At 34.9% G+C, this 25,221-nt stretch overlaps 1 protein-coding gene across 4 annotated transcripts in view; it reads right to left on the bottom strand.

Moving 5' to 3' along the window:
• Positions 1 to 25,221, bottom strand: part of LOC149770098 (myotubularin-related protein 10-B-like) — a 95,250-nt gene that overhangs the window by 16,048 nt on the left and 53,981 nt on the right. For all 4 annotated transcript variants that reach the window (XM_089949394.1, XM_089949396.1, XM_089949395.1 and 1 more), the window contains 3 exons: positions 24,573 to 24,660; positions 18,518 to 18,606; positions 583 to 713 (listed from right to left, as the gene is read on the bottom strand). In XM_089949394.1, coding sequence (XP_089805520.1) covers positions 583 to 713; positions 18,518 to 18,606; positions 24,573 to 24,660 — 308 coding nt within the window. The remainder of the gene's footprint in view (positions 1 to 582; positions 714 to 18,517; positions 18,607 to 24,572; positions 24,661 to 25,221) is intronic.

The following is a 25,221-nucleotide window of genomic DNA, read 5'->3' as shown; positions in this document are numbered from 1 at the left end:
TGATTTTGTGACTGATATCGGTGAAGCACCATCTGTAGACCATCTTGATGGATTTATTAACAATTTAGTTGTATACGATGATGTGATGCTGGATAAACAGTCAAATCCAGCTAGAATATTTTCCAGAGGCAGGCATAAAAACACAGGCATGATTTATGTTACTCAGCGGTATACACAAATACCAAAAGTGATCAGAAACAATTGTAATATTCTAGTTGCATTTAATGGAGTTGATACACATATGTTATGAAATATTCACCAGACCTGGTGTATCGGTGATATGGATATAATTAAATTAAAAACAATAAATTTACACGACCCCTGATCACGATATCGTATAGGCCTTGATACATTTTTTGGATGAGACTGAAAATTATAGCAGCAGAGGGGTGTGAACTCTCCTCCTGGAGGTGGGTTTGCCCTTGTAGAAACCTTTTTTTTTCAAAATGGAGCCTTCCTCCTTGAAAGCTTTATTTTTCAAAATGGGACCTTCCTCCTTGAGGTGGGCTCGCCCTCCCTGCTGCTAGTGGTATGTAATGCATAATGGGACATTTATCTCTTGTATGACAAGGGGCTACATACCAATCATACAAAGCTTGCACATTTTCGAGAAACTCTCTTGAACATCCTTAAGGGAGGGACAACATTCACTCATGTCGATCACCTTTGGACTATTTCTCTGACATCCTGCAACCTTCACTGCATCCAGCATCCTGGTAAATAAACAAAATATTTAAGTTAATCCAACAAATTAGTCTCATGTAGTACAGTATTTGTGCTAACACTTAAATTACCATAATTATGGGGTAACTTGATTATGATTTCAGATTTGCTGATGATGGTCGCAGTCATACATGTTGCATATCTCACGTTTGTGGGAGCTTCCACAAAATTAAAATTTTTAAAACTAAACACAGATTTTCTGCATAAAACAATGCAATGGTGCATGCAGATTTCGAATAATGGCAACTGAACAATGTACATAATTAAAGTACAGTATCATTAACAGTAATTCCACTGAAAATGTGCACAAAGAAAAATAAATTCCACTAGAACCTGAATATTTAATTTTTTGCTATTAATCTCACACCAACTTGTGAAACACTAAATAGTACATTTTTGGAAATATTTATACATCATGAACTTTTGACTGACAGAAGATTCCCAAATTAGACAATGGACATTTCTGATAAGAAACTGGTATTTAAGCTTGAAGACTACTTGAATAAAACCTGTATATGGGTATTAATCTCATAAAATGTACTTGAGACAGACATACCAACAGGTGTGAAATTGCCTTTTAGATTCCTTGTAAATAGTATTAGGTGTCTTCTATATCGTGATCTCAATCAAGTTCAGTTTAAAGAATGATTTACAAACAGGTGAGTCATTCTCTAAAAGACAAGGGAAACAGATAATTGATATAAGCTATATACTGATTCAGATACAAGTTGATAACTAGTACTATTACTTGCACTATTACACAGCAAAAATAGGGAGTAGCATGTTTGATTATAACAGTAAATCCTTCCATTACTGGAACTAAAATGGTTCTGATCTAGTCAAATTCCACTCCCAGTGCTGTGTAACTACTAACTTAAGCCTTAGCCCTAACATTACAATAGCCTATCAACTGATCTGAAGCTATGTCCGCATTTCTGAGAATATTTCAAGGTAAATTAAAAGTACTGCTGGGAAGGTTTTCATTTATGGAATTAAATGAGGTGAGATAAGGAGGGTTGTGGTGAGAGTACATATATGTGGCAATAACCAAAAATAAAAGTCTGACGACCATCAGCAAAATTTCTGGAAATATGTTACCGTTACAGATCACTGCCATGTCACCTCTGTCTGTGTGGGTTCAAATCTATGGCTCAGCCAATGTGGGTATGTGAGAAAGCTTGCCAGTTGCTTCTTGTGGATTGGTGGTTCTTTCCACAATTTTCCCAGGCTACCTATCTTGTGCTGAAAAATGGCGTTAAACCCTACAACAATAACAGCAACAACTGCACATATGTAGCACATTTATATACAAAATATTAAATTCCACTTTTTGGAGAATATATACTGGGGATTCAGTTATCTTTATTGTTTATCAACTGCTGGTCAATTGACCAGGAGACAAATGGATAACAACACAGCCAAACTGTGTGTGGTTGAATTGAAAGCAGCTTTAACTGATTTTCAACAAAGTAGTATGGAAGTTGCAAAAACCATTTACTGTGGAATTAATGTCGATGGTGTGCAATTACAGTATTGGGTACATAAATCAATCAGTCCCTATTTCAACATTGGTAATGTTTGGTGCATGGGTGTACATGCTGCTTGACTTCATGGACTTTCTGTTTGTTTTAAAACTATTCTGTTTGTTTTAAAACAATTATACAATGTGTTTAAGATCCACAGAAGAATTATTGGCATTATTATTGCTATTTCAATGTCAATACAAATTAGGTTCAACTGACAACTTTTAAAAATAAGAAGTGCAGTGATGGCCAACGTACTTGTTTGCAATGAACATTCACAAATAGAAACAATTAATATCTGTACTTATTTAAACAAACTTTTTTCTTCAAGAATACAACACATTTTAAATCAAACACTTATTCACTTGGGCAATAAAACTCTGCAGTAATTTTAAAATCGGTTGGAAGAAAAAAGTGGGAAGGTTGTTAAATATTTTGAGATATGCCACAATTGTGTATCCAAATTCATTCCATACAAGTAATGAAGCATGATACTGCACGGTTTAACATTAGTGTTGTTCTGATACTGAGTGGTGTAACTGTACTGTCATTTTGATCCTGAGTGGAGTAACTGTACATGTACTGTTGTTTTGATACTGAGTGGTGTAAATGTACTATCATTTTGATCCTGAGTGGAGTAAATGTGTTTTTATTATGCTCAGTGGTTTAGTTGTACTGTTATTCCGATACTGAGTGGTGTAACTAGGTCCATTGATGCTATATTCCTGAATGACTAAAAGTGATATCATAAGGTGTTTGTAGTATGTACAAATAATAAAATGCTCTCTTGTGCTTCACTAAGTCAAACTCGTCAATCTGAAATTTAGTTTTGTTGCGATTAGCTTACATCACAGATGGCTCATCCTTCCCTGAATCACAGCTGTGTTTTGACATTTTATCATGAATCTCACTTCCAAACTAAAATATCTGACTTCAAAGAAACATAGCTTGTGATCATGAAGTAATTAAAATGACTTAAATATACCCTATAAAGGCAGTGAAGTATAATAACTTTTGTTTCTTCAACATGAATCTAACTGAACTGTTTTCCAATGAATTCCACTTCATGTACTTTTAGCTATGCAAATCAGCCTAATTGGCTTCACAACAGTTCTGAATGAACTCAACACAACCCTAGCTACTGTCAGTGAATTAAATAATATGATCTATGCGATGGTTGTTTATCTCTCACTGCCTTCTTGATTGCCTTTGTGACAATAACTGTATAAAGCACCCCATGAATATTAACTGTTTACACAGGCATATACCATGATGCCAGGAAAGGTCTCAATCTCTTTTTTTTCTTCAGCAAGATTATACAAAATTTGTGTTTTCATAAACAAGACTGAGGGGTTTAGCAGTAAAAAAATTGTGAAGGCCAAAAGCAGAGGCTGAAAGGAAGAGCATGGAACTGATATACTTGGCCCCAGTAGGTAAAGTGAAGATATTTGCAAGGTGTCATATGGATTAGAATATGACAATATGAGTCAGACGAGTCAAGGCCAATTGTGTAGCCAATGTTATGCACTGAAAGATGGATGGACTTTGCTGTCTCCATCTTGAATTTTGGTACAGAAAGAAATGAACTGAATCCCTGAGGTTGATTACAGGTCACCAGAAACAATGGAGTAGAATCCCTGTGTGTACACACAGTAGACACAGCATCTCCACTGCCCACTTCACGAGTAAAAACTCACGACTAAAAATTTCCTTCATGGGCATGCTTGGGGTTTCCATCATGAAGGGAGACACTGAAAGTGCAGGTGGCCAGATAAAAAAGATTCTGAGGCCCTTGACAGGACTTGTATTGCCCAATTGTCTGATGAAAAGTGGCCTGATCCAAGCCTGACAAAAAAAAAGAGCCAATGGGTGGGGAAAATCATCTGTCACTTAAGAGTTGTTTTTTTGGAACCGAACATTTTTCTTTTTCTCTCCCTGCCTGCCAAGGAAAGATAGAGGTATTGTTGTTGTTGTTGTTTTTGTTGTAAGTTTTAATGCCATTTTTCAGCACACGATAGGCTATACATGGTGGCCAGTATTAATGGTGGAGGAAGAACCCGGGAAAACCCCGGAAAGAACCACCGACCCTTGAGAAGCTACTGGCAAGCTTTCTCACATACCCACAATAGCAAAATCCGAGACTTGAACCCATGCAGACAGAGGTGAGATGGCAGTGATCCGTAACGGAGAGTGCTTTAGACCGCTCGGCCACTCGGGGCCCCAAAGATAGGGGTATAAAACCGCCTATAATTCATATGGCAATGGTTACTCTGTTGTCATTGGGTACTTTTGATGACTGAGGCAATGTTCTAAATGATGAACTGTTGTTGTCTTCTACATCCACAGAGGCTCTGACCTTGTTATACAGGTAGGGATGAATGTAGGTAGGTGGAGGCAAGATTCAACAGATTAGCGCTGCCTTAAAGCTGAATTCCATCTTTACCACTGTTGGATCAGATGATTCAAGCATTTCCATCTCTTCCCCTTTGTCTAGCTAGGTACTGTCCACCTCTTGTATATTTTGGGTCCATGGGCAGAGCATTCTATATGGCAGTGATGATGCCATATTGTTGGCATGCATAATTTTGCCCACAGGATACCATTAAGTGTGGTGGTATTATAGAATGCTGGATCATATGGATGGCTCTATGAATAAAGCCAGTATGTTTAATATGAAGAGGCATAGTAATGTCTGGTCCAGCTGGTACCATCGACCAGCTTGCCAGTCTGAGATAAGCAACATGTGACCACTGTAGCTGTATACCGTAGTATCGTTTATTTTCATTGGGCTCAATTTTCATGGTTTAGTATTTTAAAAATGGCATTTTCATGGGTATTTAAATTCGTGGTTTTGCCATTCAAAGTTTGCATATTAGGAGGTATTTAATTTCATAGTTTAATCTCTGCAAATACCCGAAATAAAAAATAAAAAAAAAATAAAACTATGGCAGTCACTTTAATGTTTAAAATGATACTACCATCAACTGTATGAGCACAAACCAAAGACCTGGCAAGTTCAGTACTTACACCGTGTTTTCGATCAAGTGAATAACATCAATTGAAGCCGATGCAGCCAACAACACTAAAACAATACTTCCATCTATATGAGCACAATTAAAACACCTGTCAAGATTTGAGTGCTCAACATCAAAGGTAGCCTACGCAGCCAACAACACCAAGCCAATCAGTTATTAAAGTACATATGAATGATCTCTTACTTAAACCGCTGTCCATCAAGTTGCACCATCAGTACTATCTGATGATCATGGTATTAACACAGTGGCTTAAGAGTGGTAAAATTCAACTTAACCCCCCTCCCACTGAATGGATAATTGCATCTCATGTGACAATGAGTGAAAGATCGAACCTAATTATCAGTGGTTTTGAGAAAGCTGGACTTGTTTAATTCACCAATTTGGAGATTATTTATCTGAGAACCATTTGTGAGTACCATGATACTTGACTGACATGATGTTGATACAGTGGCTTTGTCCAAAAATCTGTGAAGTGTGAGCTTTAATACTAGCCTGTAATTAGTGTATATACATAGTGTTTCATTAATAACAGTGTTTCAAGAAATAGTTATAGTATTTTACAGGAATGTTGTTGTTTTGGATTAAAAATGAATGGATAAAATGTAAATGTGCTTTCAGAAGGATTTAAATGTTTCAACAACACTTCTACTCGAATGAAGGATCGATTTGAATAAGTATTAAATTTAATTTTCACATACTGTTGTTTTCTATTAATTTTTCTTTCATTTTCAGTATTACTATTGTTTGAATACCTTATGCTTTTTCTCTATTTTCTCTCTATCCTTACTTAACTCACATACCGATTTAAGGCAGTGAGTATAATATTACAGCTATCAGATACCTTATCGAACGAGTGTTTTGATACAATATAAAATGAATTTTAGTTCTTGTTTAAAAAGGTTAAAATAAAAATAAAACAAACACATGTAAAAGCTAATACTTAATTACCAGATTACAGTATTGACGCTGATTTATCAAATACTAGTATCTGTGTTGATCTCTAGAAATGAAACACTGTAAGAAAACGGGCAGGGGACATCATCCTACATGGCTTATTTTTTGTTGGGGATTTAAATTCGTGGTTCAGGGCAACGATGAAAACCACAGAAATTGGTCCCCCATGAAAACAGATGGATAAAATGTAAATGTGCTTTCAGAAGGATTTAAATGTTTCAACAACAGTTCACATTTGTATGGCATGACCGATTGGTTGACAGTACGGCAGATGCCAAATAATAAATGCCATGATGGTTGGCTGGCATGGCCAGTGTATGAATCAAATAGTATGTCTTCAAGTCCAGCAAGAATATTCTCATGCATCGACGGATATTTGTGCACATTCACACCGCATGGATGGAGACAAGTTTGATTCTCTGATGGGGTGATATTTGACTTCAAATTCTCATGCCTCATGAGTGGAGAGAAAGGCTTATCCCATGGGATTCTCATAAAATTATTCCTACTCAGTTGCTGAATCTCAACAACTAAAGCTTTATTAAAATGAGTGAGATCTTACATGATTCCAAGTCTTGGTTGGATAATCTCTCATTCTGACTTCATTATGATCTAGTACTGTTTTTCTGTTATCTTGATAAAGGGGTGGAAGGGGGCATCTAGACATCCCCCTTGAGACTCACTAACAATTCAGATATGGGGCATAAACTCTGCACTTCATACAAAGATTAAACTGACAGCACTCTCTTTTTGAGGCCCTTCAGTTGCTTCTTAAAAAGTTAGACCAAGTATTCTTGGACCACATGGCACACACTTTACAGGTGTGCATTCAAGAGCACTTGGTACAAAGAAGGCATGTTTTGTCGACATTCATGACTCTGAATCACTTGCAATTTGAACTAAATGCCAACTGTTAGTGTTTTATAGCAACAAGTTATAAATTTAATAAATGCCAAAACACAGAGCCAAGGATATTCCACCAGTGAAAAATATTTCTAGCTACCTGAAGTCAATACTGATGAAAATGAATGTCAGCATATAAATAAATTCATCAAAACAGAATCAAAAGTCCGATAAGTACGACTTGGACATGAGGGGAATATAAAATATACAAGATTGAGACTGGTTATAAACTCCATACGCATGAGCACAAAACACTGAGATGGGTGAAGGTCTGATTTTCCCAATTTATGAGGATAGGAAATTATTTCTGCCCATGAGGAGAACAGAACTTACCATATGATTTTGGAGGATATCATCCAGATATGCATCTGTTGCCATTGAGGAAGCTGACTGGAACAAGGTAATGATGCAAGCCATAATGTGGTCAAAACCCAGGGGGTTGATATTTAAACTGGACAGAAGGACATGAAATTGGTAAACTGTGCCATGGTAAGTAAACCAAAGAAAATTTGCCATGCTGGGTGAATAGGTATATAGAAATATGTGAGATCAAGACTGATGGCATACCCATCCCATTGGATGGAGAGTTGTGATGATCTCACCATTTCTATGGTGAACATCGGCAGAAGAATGAATTCACTGAGTTAAGTCAAGTACATGATTAACCTCAACTTGCAACTGTCCTTTCTGGTAAGGAACAGACATGAACAGAACTCCAGTAATAGTGGTTATCGTACAATCTCCACTGTGGATTTAGAATATTGTTTTTCTACTGATCTGATGGTATATGTTAGAACATGACAGCAAGAAAGAGGGGGTTGGATAAACAAAATCAGAAGCCACTCCAAAATTAATTGGATCACCCATTCGTTCGCCCCAGTAGACTGTGTGCGGTGGTCGGTTTCTTACCTCCTAAAATAGGATTTTTCAGCTGTTGTCTGCTGGTATAAGGTTGAGATCTGAATAGCACCTTGGACATACAGATCTATCACTAAAATCCCCATCATAATATGTTTGTTTTATTTTATGTTTAATGAGATGGACAGATCGATCATCAAGATTCAAATAATTGTAACTGTATGTATCCAAAGGCATGTGAGGACAGAAAACTCTCCGTATTTGTAGAAAGATGAAGCCATAAGCCTGGTGAGATGGACGGATCTTTCAGTAAGAGCCCCTGATTGAGACAGCTGGACTGGCTGGATAATTGACTAAACTGGTTGGATGACCGTTGATGGCTACAGATTGTGATATGGTAGTATAGGATGATCTGTTAGATCTTTTAGAATCCCCATGTGCCTAGAGTTTACAGGTCCAGAGTCCCTGCTCAGACAGGTGGGGGTGGGGGACTTACACCATCTGTGCTGCCCAAACATGGGGTTTCACTCCTACACTGTATCATAATTACTTGTAGGAATTTAACATTTTTGCGTGACTGTCACATTCTTTCTTTGCCTTAGTCCACTTCTGCAAAACCTTGGTCCATACATTCTCAGACCATATCTTGCAAACACTGAATGATATTGACAAAGTACATTTCATATATGCTTGTCTTCATTGGCTTTGAACTTGTTGCATTTATTACACTTCATCATCGGCCTGGTGTCAGGATAATGTGACTGGGTGGGACATCATGCTACATGTATGCGGCATGATGCCCCAGTGCTAGACATCACTATAAACTGCCACACTGCAGACATTGTAGTGATATGACTGAAAAATTGTTAAAGCTACATTAAAAATCCTAATCACACACACACACACACACACACATTTCATCAACAGGTTTCATTGAATACAAAGATAAAACATAATAAAAATGTGTATAAATTGATGATGCAGAGTGTTTTTATGTCACTAAAACAACACCTGTTACTAACTGGGTGAGTGTGCAATAGGCAGTGTGCAAAAAACTGTGAATAACAACATGCATCAACAATTCAGCCAGTCTGAGAAAGTTAAAAATTGTATAAAAATTCACAAAATTCAAAACTTTAGTTTTACCACCTGTTTTGGAATGAATATTAATCCAAATAAATCCAAAACCCTGAATGGATGGTTAGAATTTAAACAAAAATTTGGTTTGGACAGATGGGAGGTGTCTTATATGATGCTGTTGTAAGGAAGTGAAGTTTAACAAAAGGGAACAGCTAGCGGTGGCAAGGGGAGGTAAGAGACAAAATAGTTATTGCCTTTATATAAACAGAAAAGTTTTCCTCTTTTGGCAATGTTAGATTCAGGAAGTAGCAGGCTTACAATCCAATGTTAATGTGATCATGGAATGTATTCAAAGGAGAAATTTCAACATTTAAAAATAACTTGAGTGAGTCTAATTTTTTCACTTTTCTAAGTTAAAGCACAGAAAAATGTGAAATCAATGATTTTATCTGTCGTAAGCTGGAACTTATATAGTCCCAGTCCTTTGGTAAGTCTGTAAGAAATGATTTGTAAAACTAAATTGTTCTTAAATGTTTCTGAAATACTTGGTCATGCAAATGTCTGTTTTAAACATAACCCTACCACTCAATAACTTGAGTGCACAATGGGATCCAAAACATAAATGAGGGTGTGAGTAACCAAGGGACCTTAAATAAAAATGAAGAAAGAAAATCTGAACCTGCATGATCGTCAAGAAAATCCAGGTGGGTGGAAATGGGATGATGGGAAGGTGAATGGCCTGTTTAATGGATGAATACTTAATTTATAATCATGTTTGGGACAATTGTAAACAAAGAGCTTTTGTAATGAAGCTGTTCACTTTTCTGCATAAATTACCTTTATTTTCAAGAACCCAACCTCTGAAAGATTGTTAACAGCATTACTCTAAGATGTTTCAACAACAATCATGTAAAAATCATACAAAACTAAAATGCATTACAGAACTGCTTTTTGTTGTTGATTCACAACAAAACAAGATTCCTCTTTTTTTAGACGACTTAGGTCATTTATTTCATGAGACAACCGACAATGTCGAAACAAAATTTTTAATGTTCTATTAGTAAAATATTGATGCCATGATTTCATTGTAAGTAATGGTGAAACTTCTCGTCTTTGAGGAAATCAGAGTGTCAGTTCAGGAATTTTAAGTTCTCTACAAACTCTGGAACTCGCTTCTCCGAAACGAACCATATCAGTGAAACAAAGTTATTCTATTCATCAAGTGTTCATTTTGCTTGGCTGCTGTAACATCTTTGATCACATTTGTGAATGAGCAGGCTATTTTAAGATAGATAAATCATATTACTTACCTAATAATATTTATAACCATGTTCAACTGACCAACTGAAATGAACTGACATGATGCATGACATAACCAATAGCTCTTATACAGGTAAGATTTGTGTGCCTTTTAACTTTTTTAAAATTCCATCCCCTTGATTTGATAAAACACCAAAGACATAATTAACCTGATAATACAAAGCTGGTCTTTTAAATGACTGCAATGGCAGATTGAAATTTTTTACATCTGAATACAAAAGGGCATATTTTATTCATACGGATTACACTGAAATCAAACTAAAACAGAACAAAAACACAGACTTGATTTGAAAAAAAAATACTGATTACTTGACATTTGTTTATTAAAGTATTGCCATCAGCAGTGACATTTTCCTGGATCAAAATTTATTTACAGTGTACTGAGAATGTTGTTCGTAAACAATATTTAACAAAATATAGGACTTCTTATTGAGAATTTGAAGATACTGTTTAAATTTCTGGGTACTAACCACCATTCTCAATGATAATATAAGTGATCTATTAAGGTTTCATTGGATTTTGATTGCAATTTTCTTCATGTTCAATAAATAGTAGCCAATTGCTGTGGGTATTTTTACCTATCAAAACAGATAGGATCCATGTATGACCCCAAGTTATAAGAGGGTTTGCATGTTATTGAGGGAGTGGTGTACTAAGTCTTCCATCAGTGCTCTCCCATTTTGTGTTATGAACCAAACCTATGGCTTACAGAAGAATCAAATTAAAATGTCATAGCTAAAATCATTTTTGTTTAAAACTGGGACTTGAATATGTCGATGATTTTGCTTCCAACAGACATGCCTGGACACACATATTGTTTTATGGTTTTCTAAATAGTAGCTGCTTAGGAACCTTCCTTGGCTATCAATGAAAATTGGTTCCATAGTTTGGGGCCAAAACAAATGAAAAATAAAGATTACTGTAAATATACAAGTACAAATTTGCATAGTCATACATCACATCTCTCTCTTATGAATTTTATAATTCTACATATTGTCACCAATAGTGAAAGGCAATATACAAAAGACTTGCATTGCATTTTTATTTTAAGCTAGGCTGATAATACAATCGAGTTCCTGATGGTCTTTTTTGTGATATTAAGACTGTGAGAAAACAGTCCTTTCGTCCCTGCTTTTCAATCTTCAGCTATTTGCTATTTGTTCTTTCATTTTCTCTGTTAATCCAGATATGATGTTTTACATTTTTGTTTTCAATTGTATTTTATTTAATACAGTGAACATTCAGTTTTCCAATTATATTTTTTATGCAATAAATAATACTTTCACAAGATGCCTCATATGCAAAAACCATATTTAATACATGACATCCTATCAACTGTAGTATTTTGAAAACTAAGTTTATAATTTCCGTATCTTAATTTTTACAGGGTTTTAATTTTTATCAAATGTAAGGCAGTGACCTAATTTTCACTGACTGACATAATACTTCATATGACATATCTTAATATCAGCCTGTGTGATTCTACAAGCAATAATGTCTGAGAAAATCACCTTAACTCAAATGATAACTTGTGTGTTGATGTCCAGCAAGATGGAGTGACATACAGACATGCATAATCCATGAGCTGGGATAATTTGCATTCTGGACAAACACAGAAAATGGGTTCTGAAAAGTTGAATAAGCACAGAAATATGGAATGTGAATTTCTGTTAAGGATCACACTTATCACAGCTCTACTGAATGTAGTAACAAGGATGCCAAATCCAACTGAATGTAGTAACAAGGATGTCAAATCCAACTGAATGTAGTAACAAGGATGTCAAATCCAACTGAATGTAGTAACAAGGATGTCAAATCCAACTGAATGTAGTAACAACGATGCCAAATCCAAATGAATGTAGTAACAAGGATGTCAAATCCAACTGAATGTAGTAACAAGGATGCCAAATCCAAATGAATGTAGTAACAAGGATGTCAAATCCAACTGAATGTAGTAACAAGGATGTCAAATCCAAATGAATGTAGTAACAAGGATGTCAAATCCAACTGAATGTAGTAACAAGGATGTCAAATCCAAATGAATGTAGTAACAAGGATGCCAAATCCAACTGAATGTAGTAACAAGGAGTCAAATCCAACTGAATGTAGTAACAAGGATGCCAAATACAAATGAATGCAGTAACAAGGATGCCAAATCCAAATGAATGTAGTAACAAGGATGTCAAATCCAACTGAATGTAGTAACAAGGATGCCAAATCCAAATGAATGTAGTAACAAGGATGCCAAATCTAAATGAATGCAGTAACAAGGATGCCAAATCCAAATGAATGCAGTAACAAGGATGTCAAATCCAACTGAATGTAGTAACAAGGATGCCAAATCCAAATGAATGTAGTAACAAGGATGTCAAATCCAACTGAATGTAGTAACAAGGATGTCAAATCCAACTGAATGTAGTAACAAGGATGTCAAATCCAAATGAATGTAGTAACAAGGATGTCAAATCCAACTGAATGTAGTAACAAGGATGCCAAATCCAACTGAATGTAGTAACAAGGATGCCAAATCCAAATGAATGCAGTAACAAGGATGCCAAATCCAAATGAATGTAGTAACAAGGATGCCAAATCCAACTGAATGTAGTAACAAGGATGCCAAATCCAAATGAATGTAGTAACAAGGATGTCAAATCCAACTGAATGTAGTAACAAGGATGTCAAATCCAAATGAATGTAGTAACAAGGATGCCAAATCCAACTGAATGTAGTAACAAGGATGCCAAATCCAAATGAATGTAGTAACAAGGATGTCAAATCCAACTGAATGTAGTAACAAGGATGTCAAATCCAACTGAATGTAGTAACAAGGAATGTCAAATCCAACTAAATGTAGTAACAAGGATGTCAAATCCAAATGAATGTAGTAACAAGGATGCCAAATCCAACTGAATGTAGTAACAAGGATGCCAAATCCAAATGAATGTAGTAACAAGGATGCCAAATCCAAATGAATGTAGTAACAAGGATGCCAAATCTAAATGAATGCAGTAACAAGGATGCCAAATCCAAATGAATGCAGTAACAAGGATGTCAAATCCAACTGAATGTAGTAACAAGGATGCCAAATCCAAATGAATGTAGTAACAAGGATGTCAAATCCAAATGAATGTAGTAACAAGGATGTCAAATCCAACTGAATGTAGTAACAAGGATGTCAAATCCAAATGAATGTAGTAACAAGGATGTCAAATCCAACTGAATGTAGTAACAAGGATGCCAAATCCAACTGAATGTAGTAACAAGGATGCCAAATCCAAATGAATGCAGTAACAAGGATGCCAAATCCAAATGAATGTAGTAACAAGGATGCCAAATCCAACTGAATGCAGTAACAAGGATGCCAAATCCAAATGAATGTAGTAACAAGGATGTCAAATCCAACTGAATGTAGTAACAAGGATGTCAAATCCAACTGAATGTAGTAACAAGGATGTCAAATCCAAATGAATGTAGTAACAAGGATGCCAAATCCAACTGAATGTAGTAACAAGGATGCCAAATCCAAATGAATGTAGTAACAAGGATGTCAAATCCAACTGAATGTAGTAACAAGGATGTCAAATCCAACTGAATGTAGTAACAAGGAATGTCAAATCCAACTAAATGTAGTAACAAGGATGTCAAATCCAAATGAATGTAGTAACAAGGATGCCAAATCCAACTGAATGTAGTAACAAGGATGCCAAATCCAAATGAATGTAGTAACAAGGATGCCAAATCCAAATGAATGTAGTAACAAGGATGCCAAATCTAAATGAATGCAGTAACAAGGATGCCAAATCCAAATGAATGCAGTAACAAGGATGTCAAATCCAACTGAATGTAGTAACAAGGATGCCAAATCCAAATGAATGTAGTAACAAGGATGTCAAATCCAACTGAATGTAGTAACAAGGATGTCAAATCCAACTGAATGTAGTAACAAGGATGTCAAATCCAAATGAATGTAGTAACAAGGATGTCAAATCCAACTGAATGTAGTAACAAGGATGCCAAATCCAACTGAATGTAGTAACAAGGATGCCAAATCCAAATGAATGCAGTAACAAGGATGCCAAATCCAAATGAATGTAGTAACAAGGGTGCCAAATCCAACTGAATGTAGTAACAAGGATGCCAAATCCAAATGAATGTAGTAACAAGGATGTCAAATCCAACTGAATGTAGTAACAAGGATGTCAAATCCAACTGAATGTAGTAACAAGGATGTCAAATCCAAATGAATGTAGTAACAAGGATGTCAAATCCAACTGAATGTAGTAACAAGGATGCCAAATCCAAATGAATGTAGTAACAAGGATGTCAAATCCAACTGAATGTAGTAACAAGGATGTCAAATCCAACTGAATGTAGTAACAAGGAATGTCAAATCCAACTAAATGTAGTAACAAGGATGTCAAATCCAAATGAATGTAGTAACAAGGATGCCAAATCCAACTGAATGTAGTAACAAGGATGCCAAATCCAAATGAATGTAGTAACAAGGATGTCAAATCCAAATGAATGTAGTAACAAGGATATCAAATCCAAATGAATATAGTAACAAGGATGCCAAATCCAAATGAATGCAGTAACAAGGATGTCAAATCCAACTGAATGTAGTAACAAGGATGTCAAATCCAACTGAATGTAGTAACAAGGATGTCAAATCCAACTGAATGTAGTAACAAGAATGTCAAATCCAACTGAATGTAGTAACAAGGATGTCAAATCCAACTGAATGTAGTAACAAGGATGCCAAATCCAACTGAATGAAGTAACAAGGATGTCAAATCCAACTGAATGTAGTAACAAGGATGCCAAATCCAAATGAATGTAGTAACAAGGATGTCAAATCCAAGTGAATGTAGCAACAAGGATGTCAAATCCAACTGAATGTAGTAACAAGGATGTCAAATCCAACTGAATGTAGTAACAAGGATGTCAAATCCAACTGAATGTAGTAACAAGGATGCCAAATCCGAATGAATGTAGTAACAAGGATGTCAAATCCAACTGAATGTAGTAACAAGGATGCCAAATCCAAATGAATGTAGTAACAAGGATGTCAAATCCAAGTGAATGTAGCAACAAGGATGTCAAATCCAACTGAATGTAGTAACAAGGATGTCAAATCCAACTGAATGTAGTAACAAGGATGTCAAATCCAACTGAATGTAGTAACAAGGATGCCAAATCCAACTGAATGTAGTAACAAGGATGTCAAATCCAACTGAATGTAGTAACAAGGATGCCAAATCCAAATGAATGTAGTAACAAGGATGCCAAATCCAAATGAATGTAGTAACAAGGATGTCAAATCCAAATGAATGTAGTAACAAGGATGCCAAATCCAAATGAATGTAGTAACAAGGATGCCAAATCCAACTGAATGTAGTAACAAGGATGCCAAATCCAACTGAATGTAGTAACAAGGATGCCAAATCCAAATGAATGTAGTAACAAGGATGCCAAATCCAAATGAATGTAGTAACAAGGATGCCAAATCCAAATGAATGCAGAATCTTTGGGAAGTGGAAAAACTATCAAAAGTATCTGTCATATTCAGTCTTCTGACAATACATAGTTAAATAAATTCAGCATACACCTTGAAAAGCATCATTTATTCTTCTGATGTTCCAAAGTTAAATAAACAGAGTATATAACCTGAAAAGCATTATCCAAGCTTCTGGTATTCCATAGTTAAATCAACTGAATACATAAATTGAAAAGCATCATTATAGCTTTTGATATCATAAATAAATTGAGCATATAACTTGAAAAGCATCATCCATAGTTAAATCAACTGAGAACATAAACTGAAAAGCATCATTATAGCTTTTGATGTACCATAGATAAATACAGTATATAACTTTAAAAGCATCATCCAAGCTTCTGGTATTCCATAGTTAAATCAACTGAGTACATAAATTGAAAAGCATCATTGTAGCTTTTGATGTACCATAGATACATAAATTGAGTATATAACTTGAAAAGCATCATCCATAGTTAAATCAACTGAGAACATAAATTGAAAAGCGTCATTATAGCTTTTGATGTACCATAGATAAATTGAGTATATAACTTGAAAAGCATCATCCATAGTTAAATCAACTGAGAACATAAACTGAAAAGCATCATTATAGCTTTTGATGTACCATAGATAAATTGAGTATATAACTTGAAAAGCATCATCCATAGTTAAATCAACTGAGAACATAAACTGAAAAGCATCATTATAGCTTCTGATGTACCATAGATAAATTGAGTATATAACTTGAAAAGCATCATCCATAGTTAAATCAACTGAGTACATAAATTGAAAAGCATCATTATAGCTTTTGATGTACCATAGATAAATTGAGTATATAACTTTAAAAGCATCATCCAAGCTTCTAGTATTCCATAGTTAAATCAACTGAGTACATAAATTGAAAAGCATCATTGTAGCTTTTGATGTACCATAGATAAATAAAGTATATAACTTTAAAAGCATTATCCAAGCTTCTGGTATTCCATAATTAAATCAACTGAATACATAAATTGAAAAGCATCATTGTAGCTTTTGATATCATAAATAAATTGAGTATGTAACTTGAAAAGCATCATCCATAGTTAAATCAACTGAGAACATAAACTGAAAAGCATCATTGTAGCTTTTGATGTACCATGGATAAATAAAGTATATAACTTGAAAAGCATCATCCATAGTTAAATCAACTGAGTACATAAATTGAAAAGCATCATTATAGCTTTTGATATATCTCAGTTAAATAAACTGAGTACTCTAGCTTTTGATGCTGCTGCACAGTTAAACTGAGTATGTAATTTGAAAAGCATCATCCTATCTTTTGAGTGTATACCTTAAAGAGCATCATTCTAGCTTTTGATGTTTCGTAGTTAAATAAAAATTGAGGATATAACCAGAAAAGCATCATTTTAGCTTTTGATGTTTCATAGTTAAATAAAAATTGAGGATATAACCAGAAAAGCATCATTTTAGCTTTTGATGTTTCATAGTTAAATAAAAATTAAGGATATAACTGGAAAAGCATAATTTTAGCTTTTGATGTTTCATAGTTAATTAAAAATTGAGTATATACGTTGAAAAGTACCATCCAATCTTTTGATGTTCCATCATCAAATAAATCGAGGATATAATTTGAAGAGCATTATCCAAGCATTTTATGAGCCATAGTTACATAAACTGAGTACATATCTTGAAAGGCTTTGAATGAATAAGTTTTTTCCCAATACATATGTTGGTATATAATTTTTTCATGTATTGCCTTCCACTAATGGTAACGCATCCAAGTTTTCTGTGCATTACCTTGACATGACTGGTAACAACTAAGTGTTTTGTGTATTTCTTGACATGACTGATAACAGTTAGTTAAGTTTTATGTGTAATACCTTGACATGACTGGTAACAGCTAAATGGTTTGTGTATTACCTTGACACCACTGGTACCAGTTAGCTAAGTGTTTTGTGTATTACCTTGACATGACTGGTAACAGCCAAGTGTGTTGTTTATTACCTTGACAATACTGGTAACAGTTAGCTAAGTGTTCTGTGTATTGCCTTGGCATGACTGGTAACAGCCAAGTGTTTTGTGTATTACCTTGACACAACTGGTAATGGTTAGCTAAGTGTTATGTGTATTACCTTGACATGATTGGTAACAGCCAAGTGTATTGAGTATTACCTTGACACCATTGGTAACAGTTACCTAAGTTTCCTGTGCATTACCTTGACATGACTGCTAACAGTGAGCTAAGTGTTATGTGTATTACCTTGACATGACTGGTAACAGCCAAGTGTTTTGTGTATTACCTTGACACAAATGGTAACAGTTAGCTAAATGTTTTGTGTATTACCTTGACATGCCTGTCAACAGTTAGCTAAGTGCTACATGTATTACCCTGATAAAATTGGTGTCAAGTAGCTAAGTTCTTTGTGCATTGCCATACAACATTGATGACAGGTAGATAACTTGAACTACTGACCCAGTATGTTTTTGTTTTTGGATGTTCAATATTGGGCAATGACCTGATTGCTATATGATCATTAAACAAACCATTAAATGAAAAAGTTCACAGGAACATACAGAAACAATCTTACCTTTTCTCATATTCTGGCTGGGCTGTATTGGGATCAAGGGAGGCCATCCTAACAAGACTATTTCCATTCATGTGAGTATAGCTCCATGTCTGAAAGGTTTATAGATGATTTATCCAAAGAACTTTGCTAATTTAATTCATGTCAGTTATCTTTATTCAACTCTAATAGTAATATAGGTCTGTAATTAAGTACATGGTTATTTATATACAACTGTAAGCAAGATTTATTACCAATAACACAACAATTCTTAATAAATGCCAACCAAGAGATGAAAATTATTAAATTATTGCAGAAGCTGTAGTGTCATGTTAGAAAAGTAGAATCACTGGTTATTCTGGCACAAAATGTCAATGTAGAACTTAATATATGTTGTGTCCTAGTTTTGACTACTTAGCAATTGAAGATTTTAAAGGGGGGGAGGCTTTCTTTAATAGTTTCGAGTTTTACCATTCGGGTTGGTAAACGCTGGGGCTAGCTGTGTAAGGCTAATGCGGAAAGTGATGCAAGGGCTGAAGCATGTGGAAACCTATATTGACGATATCTTTATATACAGAGATACATGGGAAGAGCATCTGTGCGATGTTGCCAGGGTTCTAGATCGATTACGTAAAGCTAAGTTAACTGTAAAACCTACCAAATGCAACATGGGGTATGGAAGTTTAGAATGTTTGGGACACGTAGTTGGGAGGGTAAATGAGTTGAAACCCGACCCCAAGAAACTTGCAGCAATCAGGGATTCAGTGCCACCTGTGTCAAAGAAGCCATCAAAGGCACAGAAAATGTAGGTGCAGATTATCTCAGTAGAAATTGGACCATTCTGTTGACCATATCGTGTGATTTCGTCGTCTTAGAAAATAGGTATACTTTTCTGAAGGGGGGAGGCATGTTACAAAATGCCCGATATGGCTCATTTAGTCTTCCATACTTTTCATTTAATCAGGTTGTCTTGTTTCACATGCCGTAATATTTCTGTAAATGTAATTTTTCGTCGTATCGCGTGACGCTTTTATTGCTCACGCGGCACATGCGAAATAATGTATTATTGCACACTACTATATATATCGGGTTGAGATATTGAAGGGCACAGCCAATATAGAGGGAAGCTCTTAAACATATTCAGCTGTCAGTCAGGTACCATTGTAATTTCGTTAAAGCCAAACAGTTGGGTGAGTCGAATGTTTTTTTAGTCAACTCTTTTTATTATTTACAATAATTATTCAGTTTCATAAAAGCACGTTCATTGTTGTATTATGTGGTCACATCATTTATCATATTTGCAATTCAGTTTATTAAGATATAACCTAGGCAATGTGGTAGCGAGTTAATTTCATCTAGTCGCTATCACGACTAATTTCGAAAACACATTATGTATGTATTAATGTCATAGCATTACGTATATTTGTTTTTATTGCATAGCATTCCTATGTCATACTTCGTACCTATCGTATATTCTTAAAGTAGTTGCAACAAAACCCATTCCAATTAAATTAGACTATTGGAAAGGTGTGTTTATTTTCCATATTCAGCTTGCCAGTTATGAGCAACCGGATGGGCTTGTGAATACCATGACGTCTGGTGTACCATTACTAGTATAACCCATCAATTCAGTGCCAGCGTACGGGTACAAGTGCAGAGGGGAAAGTGACTGTGCCAGAGAGAAGGCCATGTCAACGTATATCTTCCAATCAAGTAGTGTTTTGACTACAAGTAGAGCACAATAACAAGTAGTGTTTTGACTACAAGTAAAGCACAATAACAAGTAGTGTTTTGACTACAAGTAAAAGAACAGTAACAACTAGTGTTTTGACTACAAGTAAAGCACAATAACAAGTAGTGTTTTGACTACAAGTAAAGCACAATAACAAGTAGTGTATTGACTACAAGTAAAAGAACAATAACAAGTAGTGGTTTGACTACAAGTAAAGCACAATAACAAGTAGTGGTTTGACTACAAGTAAAGCACAATAACAAGTAGTGGTTTGACTACAAGTAAAGCACAATAACAAGTAGTGTTTTGACTACAAGTAAAAGAACAGTAACAAGTAGTGTTTTGACTACAAGTAAAGCACAATAACAAGTAGTGTTTTGACTACAAGTAAAGCACAATAACAAGTAGTGTTTTGACTACAAGTAAAAGAACAGTAACAAGTAGTGGTTTGACTACAAGTAAAGCACAATAACAAGTAGTGTTTTGACTACAAGTAAAGCACAATAACAAGTAGTGTATTGACTACAAGTAAAAGAACAATAACAAGTAGTGGTTTGACTACAAGTAAAGCACAATAACAAGTAGTGTTTTGACTACAAGTAAAAGCATAATAAGTAGTGTATTGACTACAAGTAAAGCACAATAACAAGTAGTGGTTTGACTACAAGTAAAGCACAATAACAAGTAGTGGTTTGACTACAAGTAAAGCACAATAACAAGTAGTGGTTTGACTACAAGTAAAGCACAATAACAAGTAGTGGTTTGACTACAAGTAAAAGAACAGTAACAAGTAGTGTTTTGATTACAAGTAAAGCACAATAACAAGTAGTGTTTTGACTACAAGTAAAGCACAATAACAAGTAGTGTTTTGACTACAAGTAAAAGCACAATAACAAGTAGTGGTTTGACTACAAGTAAAGCACAATAACAAGTAGTGTTTTGACTACAAGTAAAGCACAATAACAAGTAGTGTATTGACTACAAGTAAAAGAACAATAACAAGTAGTGGTTTGACTACAAGCAAAGCACAATAACAAGTAGTGGTTTGACTACAAGTAAAGCACAATAACAAGTAGTGTTTTGACTACAAGTAAAAGAACAGTAACAAGTAGTGTTTTGACTACAAGTAAAGCACAATAACAAGTAGTGTTTTGACTACAAGTAAAGCACAATAACAAGTAGTGTTTTGACTACAAGTAAAAGAACAGTAACAAGTAGTGGTTTGACTACAAGTAAAGCACAATAACAAGTAGTGTTTTGACTACAAGTAAAGCACAATAACAAGTAGTGTATTGACTACAAGTAAAAGAACAATAACAAGTAGTGGTTTGACTACAAGTAAAGCACAATAACAAGTAGTGTTTTGACTACAAGTAAAAGCACAATAACAAGTAGTGTTTTGACTACAAGTAAAGCACAATAACAAGTAGTGTTTTGACTACAAGTAAAAGAACAGTAACAAGTAGTGTTTTGACTACAAGTAAAGCACAATAACAAGTAGTGTTTTGACTACAAGCACAATAACAAGTAGTGTTTTGACTACAAGTAAAGCACAATAACAAGTAGTGTATTGACTACAAGTAAAAGCACAATAACAAGTAGTGTTTTGACTACAAGTAAAGCACAATAACAAGTAGTGTTTTGACTACAAGTAAAAGAACAGTAACAAGTAGTGTTTTGACTACAAGTAAAGCACAATAACAAGTAGTGGTTTGACTACATGTGAATTACGACAGTAGTGTCCGACTACATAAATGTTTGCAACCAGTAGTTGATTATATGGGTTTGCAACAAGTATTTGTTTATATGAAAGTTTGCTAGAGATATTTGTGTACATGAAGTTTACATAGAGTTTCTAGAACTTTTTGACTACCTGAATGTGACATAGTAGTCAAAGTATATTTCGTATGTGTTTTATATTCATTTTATATGCTTTTGTGTTATTTTCATATCATTAGTACCAGTGTTTAATATATTGTCATTTGTCATTCATGAACTTGTTTATTGTTTCTTTAAAACCCTGCCCGGTCTCAAAGGGTCAGCTCGACTACGTTACAATTTTGTACAAAAGTAAATATGACTGCACACTGAAGCAATGAGCATTACAACAAGAAAGAAATCTGATCCACTTGTCATGAAACTCCTAAACTTGTGGGCAGTCATAGCTAAACATTTGAAAATTAAAATATAAAAAATTTTATCCAAAAGATTGAACAGTTTATATGTATTAGTAGAAGAATTATTTCAAAAATGGAGAGAATGTTGTATGAAAATTATTACATATGTATCACTTGTGCAGTGTTTGAGTTGAGGGGTGTCATAAATATGGGGCTTATATAATGAGAAATTTCAATAAGGCCTTAAAATTATGTTAAAGTTTAATAAAAGTTTTGAGAATTTCTTAAGGTAATATATATTACACAGGCAAATAGCCCTTAATAATGTTTAATAAATCTGACTAAAATAACAATAAGGTCTTTACTTATAAGAATCTCTTAAGCGGGAGTTCATTTGGATTATCCAACACTCTGGCATAAAGAAAATTTATTTTGGCAGGGGTAAAACTAATGTTAAGTTACGTAATAATAACATATTATTATTTTGCTCACACTTTTCTTGGCACTAGTCATTAGTCCAAGATAAATCTCTACAATTCATAACCGTGGGCTTAGATCAAAACTAAAATAGTCCTGGTCTACTTTATTCATTTCTATCATTTGGAATACCATCCTTCTTTGAACTGTACCAAGACTGACAAGACATCAGAGCAAGGAGGAAGGTGGAAAATCGTTACTAATAACAGGTAAGTGAAGAGAGAATGAAGATCATCATAAAATTCTCAAGACCGCTCTGGTGGCCTAGTGGTTAGAACGTCCACCTGAGAAGCGAGAAGTTGTGGCTTTGAACCCAGCCAAGTCATACCAAAGACTTACAAAAATGGTAATAACAGCCTAATCTGAGATATCTATAGTTTGCACACCTATTTTGTAATGTCTAGCTGAGTACATTATTTTGGTTGAGGATTTTCTTTTTTTTTTAAGAAAAAAATTTGCCAGTCTTAATCAATAAGAGCTAAAGTGCAGCCCATAAGTTTTCTATGGGCCCCAGCATAAGGTAAAACCCTTATCTTTTTGAATTGAGTATTTTGAACTTCAAAGATCATTCTCTGACTCAGTAATGCCAAGGTTGAACCATTTACATGTTCTTTGGTCATTATCTAAACTACTTTATGAATTCTTAATTGAGGCTTCCTTTGAGAATCTTATGTGTGTGTGTGTGTGTGTGTGTGATTAGCATTTTTAACATAGCTATAACAATTTTTCAGCCATATCGCTATGATGTCTGCAGTGTGGCAGTTTATAGTGATGTCTAGCACTGGGGCATCATGCTGCAGTCATGTAGCATGATGTCCCACCCAGTCACATTATCCTGACACCAGGCCAACCAGTCCTAACATTAACCTCTTAATGCTGAGAGCCAAGCGAGGCAGCTGTTAGTACCATTTTTGTAAGTCTTTAGTATAACTTGGATGGGGTTTGAACCCACAACCTCCCACTTGCGAGGCAGACACTCTAACCACTAGGCCACCAGAGCAGTTTCCCGTGTAGGTGAAATTGGATCAGAGATACTGACGGTGTAACAGACGAATGCTCTCAAGCATGTAAATAACATCATATGAATATAGTTTTGGTAGGGCCGAGTTATTCTTCCTGAGATGCATTCACATACCAATTTTCATAAGCATAGGTGCAATAGTGTCTTAGATATTGTGGACCATACCATATTGTGAATACACACAAAAATGGGCAAAATGCTATCTTCCCTACCATCATTTATGGTCAGGGGATAATAACCGACACTTAATGCAGGAAATATTAATATACACAAGTGGACTATTTAATGGGTGCTTTATCAATAGTCTAAAAAATATTATGATACCAAAAAAAAAGTCCCACCATTGCCAGCAACATGCACAAAATTTAAAGAAGAAAAAAATCCATACTACAATTAGGTAAACATTTTTATGCAACAAGATAATGTCTACCAACAAACAGAAGAAAATAATTTAATAAAACTGTACTCTCAGAAGAATACAGTCAATTCATTATTTTCTTGTGTACCATTATTGGTCATTTTTCAAAAGATTAAATTTTTTAGGAGAGTTAAATTTCTGGATATACCTCTGAAGAAGATTGAGGTGGGGTTGGGATCTTATTATCATCACAAACTGACTAGTACTGACCACTACTCACCTGAACCTTAAATTCTAGGTTTGTAGCAATCACAAAATCACTGAGTACCAAATAAATCAAAGTCAATTTATGACCCACTTCCAAGACTACTTACAGGAATGCGTCTCTCTATAAACTGGTGAGAAGCCTTCATCAGATCACTATTAACAAGTCCATAAGGAACCACAAAATACTGGGGTAAGCTGAAAAGAGACCAATACAGAAACAATTTTTGTTGTACCACTGTTACAACACCAAAGTTATATTATAATGCTGACTTTTCACTGATTATTTCTAGTCTTCTGGTGAAAACTGCACGTTAATATGACTTTCCATTTTAAAAGAGCCCTTATAAAATGTTTTTCAAAATGGTTGTCATGGCAGTAACCAGATTTTCAAGATAATAGCTGTAGGACCATACTGGATGTCCAAATGACACCAGTTTCAATACCACTAAATATGGAATGAATGTGTGTAAAGTTTTATGGCAATCCTATAAGTAGATTAGTAATGATAACAAACTTGTGCCAACAGAATGATGACAGATGACAGATACAACAGGCCATCCCATAAACTCTTCTGGTCAAAGAAAATCAGATGAGCTAGAATCTATGGTCATATAAGGCATCACAGTTTCACAAGTAAAACACTTTACCCAAGTCCAGGAATGTCTGTTGTGTTGTTTTGGCTCCTTCTTTCAAGGAGGAAAGTGTGACAAATCTATTTAGTCTATTTTATTGATGGAAAGTGTGAAAAACGTATTT

Source organism: Sinohyriopsis cumingii, unplaced genomic scaffold, assembly GCF_028554795.1.
Source record: "Sinohyriopsis cumingii isolate HCF-2022 unplaced genomic scaffold, ASM2855479v2 utg002707l, whole genome shotgun sequence".
Classification (NCBI taxonomy): Eukaryota; Metazoa; Mollusca; class Bivalvia; order Unionida; family Unionidae; genus Sinohyriopsis; species Sinohyriopsis cumingii.
This window is presented reverse-complemented; position numbering and strand designations above follow the sequence as displayed.